The sequence below is a fragment of the Ananas comosus genome, linkage group 7 (genome assembly GCF_001540865.1).
Source record: "Ananas comosus cultivar F153 linkage group 7, ASM154086v1, whole genome shotgun sequence".
Classification (NCBI taxonomy): domain Eukaryota; kingdom Viridiplantae; phylum Streptophyta; class Magnoliopsida; order Poales; family Bromeliaceae; genus Ananas; species Ananas comosus.
Window position 1 is genome coordinate 4,409,788 of NC_033627.1, and position 11,888 is coordinate 4,421,675.

An 11,888-nucleotide genomic window follows, 5' to 3' on the forward strand; every position below is an offset into this window, starting at 1 on the left:
CTCGTTACTACTTTGTTCCTCTTATTGTTGTATTTTATTGGATTCTATACTAGGTTTTATTTGCAAACTAATTCTCCAATGTTTTTGCTTTTCAGCGCACAAGATTTCTTCGGCAGCAAGGGACGAAGATTACGAAGGAAGATGGTTGTGCTGCAGATCATTGAAGATACAAGGCTGTTGTGCTGAGGGCATCATCATCGCCCTAATCTCATCATAAGTCTTATCCGTCTGCCACGGGCCGTCAAAATTTGCATATATGGGGTGAACCCTAGCATGTGCTGCAGAATGCTACACTTCCCTGAAATTGCGACCTCTTGCGTTTTCGAGCTTGCATGAAGATGTTTATAGCTATTCTCCATTAGATGCATTGGTGCGGCCGTCTTGTATGGTTCTAAGGTAAAATACCTATCCTCTTTTAAGTCTAGATACGTTTCGGTAAACGTGTTTTGGGAACTTGCCGTCGATGGCTTAAATGACTTGTCTTTTTAGATTTTTGTTTGCGTATACTTGGTCGGATATTTTCTTGCTATTTGTTAGGATGTTTCTTATTTACATGCCTTTGCATGTCGCAATATAAAGGTATAGGTGCATCTAATACTCAAAATTCAATTTCGTGCTATTTAAATTTGATCCTTATGATTTCATCACATTCGTCGTGTCTTTGGATTCTCTTTCAGCCTTGATTAAGTTTGGTGTGATGTGCTAGATTTAATTTTCTACCTTTATCTTTTACATGATGTTAATGCAGTCCTGTTTGGCTGAAGCAATGAGGCAGTTCCAATGGTAAGGTGCCACTTTGTACTGGTACTTGGTCTGTATTTTAACTACCTGTTGGCATGTTTAAGTCTTTCGCAGATGGTATTGCGAAAAACTGGTCAGATATCATATTTGGCAAGGATGGACCCAAACAGATATCTTCCCTGCTAACGTGACATATTATCAAATTGGGATTATAAATAATTGTGATTGAATAGTATTGTTCGAAAAATCCTCCTGTATCCTACTGGAGTGACCAATTTACTCTTCGTGCAGGCTTTATTTGAGATTGGGGGAGGACGATTGTGCTGTATGCGGTGAGTTCCATATGTAATATCATATTGTGCGTATTGAAATAAATCAATTGCCATATATTTTTTATATTTTCTAGTCCCAAGTTTATTTTGTCTTTGTAGTTCAGATGGATTTCCATATGAAACTGGCCATTAATCTCTCGCTATATTTTACATAAAAATGGATGAGAAATCCTTGGCTACAGGCAAAAATAGCTCTGATATATATATATATATATATATATATATATATAGAGTGAGGCTACTATGCTATCGGAAGCACGGAGCTTTTCGTGCTTCCAGTTCGTTTTTGATGTTGCGACTTTCGAATCATCAATCGGCTCCGTTAAACTTAATCTAGAGTATTTGAAGTATCTAGAAAATAAATTTTATGATTTTACGATATCATTTGCCTAGTGAACGAAGGGGCTCAAAATCAACGGCTGAAAATAAAAATCTTACAAAATGCAATAATATGATATTAAAATTTTAAATCAAAAATATTGATCTTGTTTTATATAGTATTTTTTTAAAGAAATTTATCTATCAAAATTTCACGTAGATTCGGATATTTCTACCCGCTTAAATTGCCAAACGGACTCACTATGGCCATTGAAATTTGATGATTTGAGCTATTCGACATCACTAGGCAAGATGATATCGACAAAATAATAAATTTATGTTTCTAGGTACTGCCAAATACTCTAGATCAAGTTTAACGGAGCCGATCACGAATTCGAAGTATGCAACATCAGAAACAAGCTGCAAGGCACGGAAGGCTCCGCTGTCTCGCATAGCTAGTAGCCTCAATCTATATATATATATATATTTAATAGAGTAGGGGGCCTACCTAGACTCTTTATGAGATATTGGGCCCTCGTACTTATAAGTTGTTTCGATGAATGGGCTTTCGAATCGACGAATCATATTTAGGGCTGTGGCAAACATGAGCAGAGCGCGCTCGCGTCGACTCATGCTTCGGCGTCGATATTCGGCCTCCGCCTCGAGGCTCGACTCGAAATTAAAATGAGCTGAGCTTGAAACAGAATAAAAGGCTCGAAATCATTATCAGCCCGAGCTTGAGTATTATCTCGACTCGTTTGAATTTAGGCTCGAAAAGCTCGAAAAGCTCGAAAATATAATATATTATATATTATATACATATATAATATATCTATTATATATATATATATATATAAATATATATAATATATATATATTAGTTGAGCTATGTTACTTTACAAGTATCACCATTATGGTGCTATTAGCGTTTTAAAGCCATTGGATCTACTTTATTGATATTAATAGCCTTGGCATTAAAACACTATTCCAACCTACAATCACTTACCGCCACCTACCACCGATGTGCAATCTCAACCTCACATCTCTTCATCAAAGGCTAAAAATCACACACAAGTATCACGCTCATGTACTTTTACAAGATCTAGCCAACTACTCTTATATATTATATATATATATATATATATATATATTATATATATATTAGGTTTAGGGTTTACGCGTATTTATAAATATAAAATATTTATAATTAATGTATTATTAATTATTATTATAGGCTTTAATTTAATTTGGGCCATTACTTGTTGGCCCAATAATAAACCCAACAAGCTAAACGTGCAATGGAGCCCAACTCTAAATTTATATACACACTCTCTCTTTAGACTTTTCACTGTTGGCATTACATCCTAAACATTGATAGCATTCAAATTCTCAAATCCCTAATTTCTTTTTCTCCCCCATCTTTCTCTCTCTCTCTCTCTTCTCTCTAGACCCTCACCCAGTCAGGCCAAGTCACCCTATTTCACATTTTCCTTGCAATTATTTTGATATTATAGACAACTATTGGACATGTTGCATCAAATTATAGCGGTTTAATGTTCTATAAAATTAAACTATTGATTATATAATGTCGTGAGAATTTCAATCGGTCCGTCGTTTTGAGTTTGATACTCCGGGCCTCGACTCCGAACATCAAGTGCTCGCTCGAGATCGAGCTCGCAATTAAATTTCAAGCCGAGCTTGAGCCTAGACTTTAGGGCTCGAAATTAATTTTCAAGAACGAATTGAGCTGACATAAGCATCGCTCGACTCTGGCTGTTTCCACCTTTATCCACTATTATTTAAAGAGTAGGGCTACTATACTCTTATTGAGTTAGCGTCTTTTCTTTTGCTACTCATAAGTTGTTTTCGATGTAGCGGGCTTATCATATTGACAATTCGACTAGTGTCTGTTAAACCTGATTTGAGTATTTGAAACTTTTTTAAAAAATAATTTGTAATTTTCGAAATCATTATTAAAGTTCATTAAACGGATATAAAAATGAACGGTTCAATCGAACCGACGCTCACTAAAATATGGATAATCGGCATCCTTCAATTGAAGATCGGGCCCAGAGAGTCGACAGGGGCCGACCAGTAAGTATGATCTTTATTAGGTCTGTGAATAAAATTTTTTTATAAACATTCAAGCTATTTTAATTCTTTTCACCGTTAAACTAGCATCAAGTAGTCACATATGCGGCGGTTAAATTGCCAATTTTGTGAGATTGATGATAATGGCTAAATGATATCGAAAAATTATAAAAGTTTGATTTGATAAGAATTTTTGAATGATCTACATATATTTAACAGTGCTGATCGTTACGAATTCGGAATGCTCTCTCATCCGAAATCAATTATGAGAATATGACGGCGATACCGTACTCATAAGAGTTATAGTAGCTGGACTTGCTATATATTATATATATATATATATATATAGACTTGAGCTAGAATATTTTTAGAAGCATCAATTTTTTTGTGCTTTTAAGTTTTTAGCTCTTGGATCTACTCCTTAATTACTAATACCCCTTGGATCAAACACTATTCCTCCTACCACCACCTACCACTAGCATCTCAACCATACATCTCTCCATCTAACGGTTAAAAATTCAAAATCATCACCCCCTTAGTGCTTCTCNCAAAATTTCTAATCTTCTAATTGTTTTTATTTGATATTTTATACTCAATTAAGTTGGAAATGTTATCAAATTTTATGACCCTATTAGTTATTAACGGTTAACTGACTTTAATTTTATTTGCTAAGAAGTAATAAAGGTTTTTTTTTTTTCCCGGAAAGACTGAGAAGTAACTAAGTTATTAATTTTGGCAAAGCACCAATGAATTCAATCAAATTTCCAAATTTTTGACTAAAATCACTTAATTCAAAAAAATTAGCGGATGAAAGGCTCTCAATTGAAAACAAAATAGTTAAGGGACTGTTCCAAAATAGTCTATAGTTGAGGGGGGTCTCTGTACGTTTTCAGCCTCATTTTATCCAATTCAGTGAATGCCATAATAAGGGTCTAAAGGGCACTTTCCGCGGGACAAAAATTTTATGCGCATAATTTCCAAACTAATTAGTTTGGGGACTGCGGATTGGCGCCATGTGGCCAATCTAACGGCCACGTTTCTAGTTACTTTTTCTCCCTCTCTCTCTAAAAACACAGATTTTTTTTTTTTTTCTTTCCATCCCATGGCCGTTTCTCCCTCTCTCTCTAAAAACACAGATTTTTTTTTTTTTTTCTTTCCATCCCATGCGGCCAATCTAACGGCCACGTTTCTAGTTACTTTTTCTCTCTCTCTCTCTAAAAACACAGATTTTTTTTTTTTTTCTTTCCATCCCATGTGACGCCGATCCGCATAATCCCCAAACTAATCAGTTTGGGGCCTATGCCCATCAATTTTTTGTCCCTTTCCGCGACATGTTGTTCAAAGACTTAGGAAGCTGTACTTTTCCTCTACAGAAATTTAATGCATACCAATTGAAATTAGCATTTACTACTTATCTTCTATTCCACCAATAAAAACAACATTTGCGCTTATTTTCTTAGAGGAAAAATCATCTCCAGAATCAATGAAATTATATAAATCACAAGAAGATGATGTTCTCAATTTACAAAAGGATACAAGTCTTACATCATCCTGAATCCAAAGGCAAAGCCAATCTTATTTCACTCCAACTATGTATAAACCTATCAATACAACCAAAGGAAAAGAAAGAAAGAAAGAAAGAAAGAAAGAAAGGAAGAAAGAAGAGAAATCAACAAGCAATCTGATCTCTGAAGGAAGAAATCTCCTCAAATATAGGCAGCCTCTTAGACTGGAAAGGTGTCCACTCATTGATCAGAACATCCAATCTCCCCATTATCTCTTCTCCAATGCTGAACTCCAGTTCTACCGGCGAACCGCCCGGCCGTAGCTCAATCTCCTGCAGCAGCTCCTCTGCCCGGCTCACTGCCTTGTAGTCGTCCGATCCCGAGAATTTGCGGAGCGCGACGTCGCGGAGCATCTGGCGGGCCTCGTCGGGCCGGCCCTGCTTCATGAGGCAGAGCCCAAGATTGCAGGCCTTGTTGGCGTCCGGCTCGATAGTTTGGGCCTTTCGGTATACGATTTCTGCCGCAACATAGTTGTTTTGTTGCATGTAAGCCCAGCCCAAATTGCCCTGCCAAAGGAAATTTAGTAAAGAGTTACTAATTCATCAACTTGCAATTCTTTATCCTCATCCTCTAATCTTTAGCTTCAGAATAAACCGTTCGACATCTCAATTAATGTTAGAAGATCTAAAGGTAAGGGGAGAGATTTCTCAATATAACATGAAATAAGTGATTACACTAAGCCAACTAAGGGATTAATTAACCTAATTGGTCAAATGCCATCAACATTATATCCTAAAACATTTTCTATATTATGACATCACTTTTCTCAAATTCTTTTCAAAACAAAATTTACTCCGAATTTCAATGTGATGCTAATGGTAGCAACAGCAAAGAAGTAGCAAGAAGTGTAACATGTAATTACCAGAACGCGAGAGGTCTCTTGCTTGACGGAGACCTGGAACTTCTTGCCGTGAGACCGTGCTGTTTTTGTAGCCTTTCCATTGAAGGCCTCCCCAAGGTATATCATCTTCAGCTTGTGCTTCAAGAGCTCGATTTGCTCCTCAATCCTCCCACATTTCTAACCACAACAAACACAACTATTTAGAGAAAAAGCACTATAATAATAGCTATCTATGTGGTACTCTTTGTTATTAGGTGTCGATCGGGTTACCTTATAAAGGTCGATGAGGAGGTTGTCGAGGGATTCTTGTGCATTCTTGGAGCAGAGGTGTCTAAAGGACACGATGGCTTCGATCGCTTCTTCTGCGCGATCCTGCTGCTTCATTACGACAGCCATGTCCTTAAGTGCACTGTCTACTCTATCCCCTGCATTGATCGCCTTCCAAAACCACACGATTGCGGCCTCCGGGTCTTTCTCCACTAGCTGATCGATTCATTTCATTGCAGGTTGCCGAGTTTAGTAAGAATGAAACTAGCTTCAACAAAAAAATCTTAAAAGCTGCGATTCGAACAACTCAATTCATTTAAAGTATCAAGATGAAAGTTTCAGACCACATCGAACAAAAGGAAAGGAATTAAGGTGCTTAGAATTGATATCTTGAGGTGATTTTATGGGCAGTCTAGTAGGTTTATTAGCTCTCCGACATTAGTAATAGGGCCCATCTATTGTCCTCATAAGAGGACATGAATAGTGAATACTATAAACTTATTACTTTTTGGATCAAATACTATTCCATCTATCCTCGCTGAACCCTGGGCATCTAAGGACTAAAAAGTGAAGAGGACAAAAGGGTACTAGCATTGGCATTAGCAATAAGGAATGTGCCACATCAAATGGGTTTTATCTAAATGTTTGGTGCTTCTAAAGCTTCAACAAAAACCAAAAGAAGTGTTATTTGAGTAAAGCTAATTAGAAAAGTTTTAATAGCTATCTTATTGAATCCCATCGCAACTTAATGGTGAAGCTAGGAGCAGATGGGTTTGACGGAGCTTCTGCAATTATGATGCAGAAGCTCATTTTACTAACCACTTTGCAACAAGATGTAAACTTTCTGCGTAGAAAGATCAATATCAAAAGCTGGGCCAAAAAGGCACCAAAGGCATTAATGCAGTAACTAAGTCCATCATCATCTCTTCAAATGAAAATTCCAGCATGAAGTTGAATTATCAGGGAAATTCTGGCATCCTCTCTCACTTCACACAGTTGAACATTCGCTAGCCTTAACTAAGTTATATGTTCATCTTCTAGGAAACAGTTCGGGAATAGCTTCAGATCCCTGTTCGCGTGCACGGTGAAGATCAGATTAACCACGCAATACGCAGTATAACAGAAGAGGTGACAGACAAACATTTACCCAATTATCGGTGGACTGACTCTTATACTATATTTTACCTAAATTCAATCTTATAGGAAAGATTCTATGAATAGTCTTTATCTGCTATCCCTATTTGGCTCCGTGTGTATGTATATATATATATATATATATATATATATATATATATATATATATTTTAAGAAATGAACCTAGCTAGAAATGTGAAGCAACTAGATTTCGAACTTGCGACCTCATATACCAACCATCATGCCCTTACCCAGCTACGCTAGGTACGGTCGGTAACCAGGTTCAACAAGAGTTGTGTCATTAATTCTCCTATGTTTTCAAGAAACATATATTCTTTTTGGAAATGTAGCACATAATGTTACATAATAAACACCTTCCAAAAAAATCTTGAATCTGAACATTCTGTCCATATTCCCCAGCCTTTCGAAACATTGTTTATAATTCAACTCTGCTATTCATAAAAATAACTGTATTGCCATTATTTATATTACTACTTTACCTATGCTCCCTTAAATAACAATTAAATTGTCTATTCTTGTAGCAGTAGAATAATCAAATTCACTTAGACAAAGAAGGATAATTCACTGTAATTAATCACTCACTTTAACAAATAAAAACTCATCCAAATCCATTCAGAGAACATCAAGCGCTCCCACTATTTTTATTTTTATTTTTATTTTTATTTTTATTTTATTTTTAGAATCAGAAACTGAGTTTTCTATACACGTACTCTCCGTACCCACCTATTCTCTTCCCGTGTCTTATCACTGAGAACCCTTGATAATTTCTTGACACGATAATTAGGCACTTTTTCTTTAGCCCCCATCTCCGTACCCACCTATTCTCTTCCCGTGTCTTATCACTGAGAACCCTTGATAATTTCTTGACACGATAATTAGGCACTTTTTTTTTAGCCCCCATCTGGGACTCGAATTCGGGACCCCCTCCAAAATCATTCTGTAGGTTCTATAATTAGAAACAACAAATGGGTTTTCTATAGTACAAAACATAATCACTGCAATCAATCACCCACTTTAACAAATAAAAATGAATCCAAATCCATTTGGAGGACATCAAGTGCTCCCACTAACCCAATAAATTAGAAATTGCACAAAACATAATAATCGAATTAATTAGAGCATTGCAAATAGAAATTACTAGTAATCATACATCCAACAATTCAGATAATACCATCCCAAAAAAAAACCCCCTTAATCATAAGATGACAAGATTTTTATTTCTATTTTATTTTTTAGAATCGGAAACTGACTTTTCTGTACCCCACTTATTCTCTTCCTTTGTCTTATCACCGAGAATCGTGACGATTTCTTGGTATGATAATTATATACTCTTTTTTTTATTTTTAAGTTCGCGTCTGGGACTCGAATTCGGGACTTCCAAACTAATTCTCTAAGTTCGATAATTCGATACAACGCGAAATATGGGAAAAAAATATAAAATTAAGGAAAGAAAATTTAGCGGGAAAAAATAAAGGTGTTGATCAGTGGTATATATGGATGGTTTGGATTACCTGTAGATGCTTAGCTCGAACATAGGGGCTATCCCCTACAGGGATCTTATGAACCACGTGGAACAACTCCTTTTTCTCCCCAACTCCTCCTCTCTTCTTAGCTCCAATGTTCCCACCACCCCTCTCCATCCCTCTCTCTCTCTCTCTCTCTCCAGTAATATTACCGTGGTATGATGACGACGACGACGACGACGACGACGACGACGACGACGACGATGATGAGGAGGAGGAGGGGGAGGAGGAGGATGAGGACGTCGAGGATGGGCGCGATTCCCCGGATAGCCGCGGGAAGCGGCGGCGGATCGATAGGTATGCTCTAGGGTTCGAGTTCGCCCCGCGCGTGACCCCCGCTGCACCGGCGGCTCCGGCTCCGTCGCCGGCGCCGGCGCCAGCGGCGGCGGCGGCCGCTCCGGCTCCGGCTNAAAAAAAAAAAGCAAATTTCGTTTGCCCCCTCTAGTTTAGCCTCATGTTCACTTTGCACAAGTTTGCTACAAAATAGCTATTATACTAGCTATGTGCTCGTGCTTTGCAGTGAGTGCGATTTTTAAGTTTATAATTATTATATTAAATAGTATATAAAATTATTTAATAGAGTCAAATAAACATATTACTATTTATATTTATTTCTTATTTAGAGAGAAGAGAAGAGAACATTAAAGATTTTTAAACTTTCAAATATGGTATATTTTACTCATGATTTAGAAAAATCATAATTAAAGATTTTTAAAATGTATAATTACTAAATTCAAGTTTAAAATTATTTTAAATTTTTTATTTGGAGAAAGAAAAAAAAAAGAGCATTAAATTAAAAATTAAACCGAAGGAGAGAGGAAAGCAGTATGCATATCTCGCGGTGAGAGAGGAAAAGAAAAGAGAAAAGGTATGACCATTAAATTAAATCAAAATTAAGTAAGAGAGACAGTACCATAGGGATTTAAAATTTTTAAATTTTGAAATTGAAAATTTAGGAATAAATATTATAAATTGTAAAATTTTAAAATTAGAATTTAAAATTTAAAATTTAANTGTATAGGTAGGGAGGAGGGAGGAGGGGTGCTTTGGGGGACAAGTGTCACTCCGAGATCCCCTAAACCATCCTTTAATGTAGAAAAAATAGATAGAAAATAAAAATAGAACAAATGTATTCAATATCACCCAATGGACCATTTATATATGTCCATAATCAATGGCCTAACTCGAGGACACGTGTCAGGATAGGAGAATAAGTTTGCGGACTTTAATATATAGTAATACATATATATTTTTCTAAGATACTATAATATGAGTCTAGCTGTGGTGCTTTCATAAACATCAAGTATTTAGTGTATGTGAGTTTATCACCGTTAAAATAATCCCTCTGATCAATTTCACTTCTTAAATTAGGCTATTTCACCAATTACTTGATACTTTTAAAAATATAGGAGCTGAATTCACTATAGTATTACTATATTTTATCAATCTCTATACTGTATTTTATACTTATTTGTATTTTTCTATCTTATACTGTATTTTTTTCTTGTAGATATCACTAAGTTATTTTTTTCTTACCAATTTCTACATTACTATTAACAAATCTATTATTTGAGACAAAATTTAATAATTTTATTGAGAGGTAATGGTTATATAGCAGGAAAAATGTAAAATGAATATGTATGATACACTCATTAAAAGCTTTTATTAAGTTATCCTTATTTTTTATTATTTTAATATATTTTATTATTTTTATGTCAAAATGAGCTGAATATATGCTCTACCTCTTTCAATCAGTAATTTTTTTTAATAATCTTTATATAAAATTCTTAGTTTGATACTTATATAGTGTAAGATTGTTTTTTTTTTAGAGAGAAAGATAGCATGCTACCTGTTTCGTTTATTTTATATAGAAATAAACTTAGCTAGAAATGTGAATCAATTAGGATTCAAACTTGGATCTCGGGTATCAACTGTCAAGCCCTTTTGCCACTTGCGCTAAGCACAGTCAGTTATAGTGTAAGATTGTTGATCCTTTTGACAAAAAAAAAAATAGTACAATGTAGTAAGTGAGAAAATATGTAAAGTAATTAAGCCTTTCAAAATAGAATTAATTACATCATATTATATTGTAATTTATAGGTTTTTTATTTTTATTTTTTACACTATACTATTTTTTTTTTCCAAAGGCACCACTCAATTACTTTATTATTTTTTCAATTTCTATATTATAAGGAACAAATCTATAATTTTTATATAAAAAGTTGTTAAAAATATTAGTTAAAAATGGCAATGCATATATTCAACTCAAATTAACATGAAAAACAACAAAATACATAAAAATAATAAAAAAATTAATTAAAAATAATTTGATAAAAACTTTTATTAAGTCTATCATAGATATTTATATTACATTTTTTTCCTACAATTTAATTAGTATCTATTAATAAAGTTGTTAGATTTTATCTAATATGGTAGACTTGTTAATAGTAACATAGAGATTCATGAAAAGATAAATAGTTCAGTGATACCTATAAGAAAAGAAAATAATACGAGTTAAAAAAATAAAAATAAATTTAAAATACAGTGTGGAGATTGATAAAATAGAATAACATAATTGTGTTTTTTTTTATATTACACTACTTAACTATCTCTAGTACCGTAAGAATTTTGTTAAATGGAATAGTAAAATGAAATTTTTTATAAACCATAAATTAACAAATTGTATATTATATACAATAGAATACTATATTATACGGTCTCGGTTTGCAAAAAAATATTATTTTGCTATCCTATTTAATAATAATAATAATAATTATGGTAAAATAAAAACTAAGACCACTAAATAATTTTTTTTTTTTCTTTTGAGAGATAGGTAGCACGCTACCTGCTTCGTTTATTTTATTTATAAATAAACTTAGCTGAAAATATGGATCAACTAAGATTCGAACTTGGGTCTCGGATACCAACCATCAAACCCTTTTGGCACTTGTTCTAGGGACGGTCGGTTAAGGCCACTAAATAGTTATATTCAACTTTCTGAGCCACACAACGTCAAAGTGAAAACGCGCTTATCCGCACGGCGCGAATTGATGTT

At 34.6% G+C, this 11,888-nt stretch overlaps 2 protein-coding genes and 1 long non-coding RNA gene across 3 annotated transcripts in view; 2 read left to right on the forward strand and 1 right to left on the reverse strand.

Annotated features, from left to right (window-relative positions):
- LOC109712774 overlaps positions 1-186 on the forward strand; it is a 6,642-nt gene extending 6,456 nt beyond the window's left edge. Inside the window, exon 2 of the mRNA XM_020236528.1 lies at positions 96-186. Coding sequence (XP_020092117.1) covers positions 96-186 — 91 coding nt within the window. The remainder of the gene's footprint in view (positions 1-95) is intronic.
- On the forward strand, positions 571-1,137 carry LOC109713306. The gene is made up of 2 exons (XR_002217073.1): positions 571-788; positions 1,033-1,137. It is a non-coding gene; the product is annotated as an uncharacterized LOC109713306 (long non-coding RNA).
- LOC109712351 (protein SULFUR DEFICIENCY-INDUCED 1-like) lies at positions 4,939-9,173 on the reverse strand. The gene is made up of 4 exons (XM_020235875.1): positions 8,822-9,173; positions 6,159-6,371; positions 5,910-6,065; positions 4,939-5,553 (listed from the first exon to the last, which is right to left on the reverse strand). The coding sequence occupies exons 1-4, from the start codon at positions 8,948-8,950 to the stop codon at positions 5,152-5,154; spliced, it is 900 nt and encodes a 299-aa protein (XP_020091464.1). The 5' UTR covers positions 8,951-9,173; the 3' UTR covers positions 4,939-5,151.

Bases quoted from the DNA above. Each gene is read 5' to 3' on its own strand.
- LOC109712351 (XM_020235875.1), bottom strand. From the start codon at position 8,950: ATGGAGAGGGGTGGTGGGAACATTGGAGCTAAGAAGAGAGGAGGAGTT. The intron at 6,066-6,158 runs GTAACCCGATCG...TGTTGTGGTTAG, and splicing joins TCCTCATCGACCTTTATAAG to AAATGTGGGAGGATTGAGGA. The intron at 5,554-5,909 runs GTAATTACATGT...TTCCTTTGGCAG, and splicing joins AAGAGACCTCTCGCGTTCTG to GGCAATTTGGGCTGGGCTTA.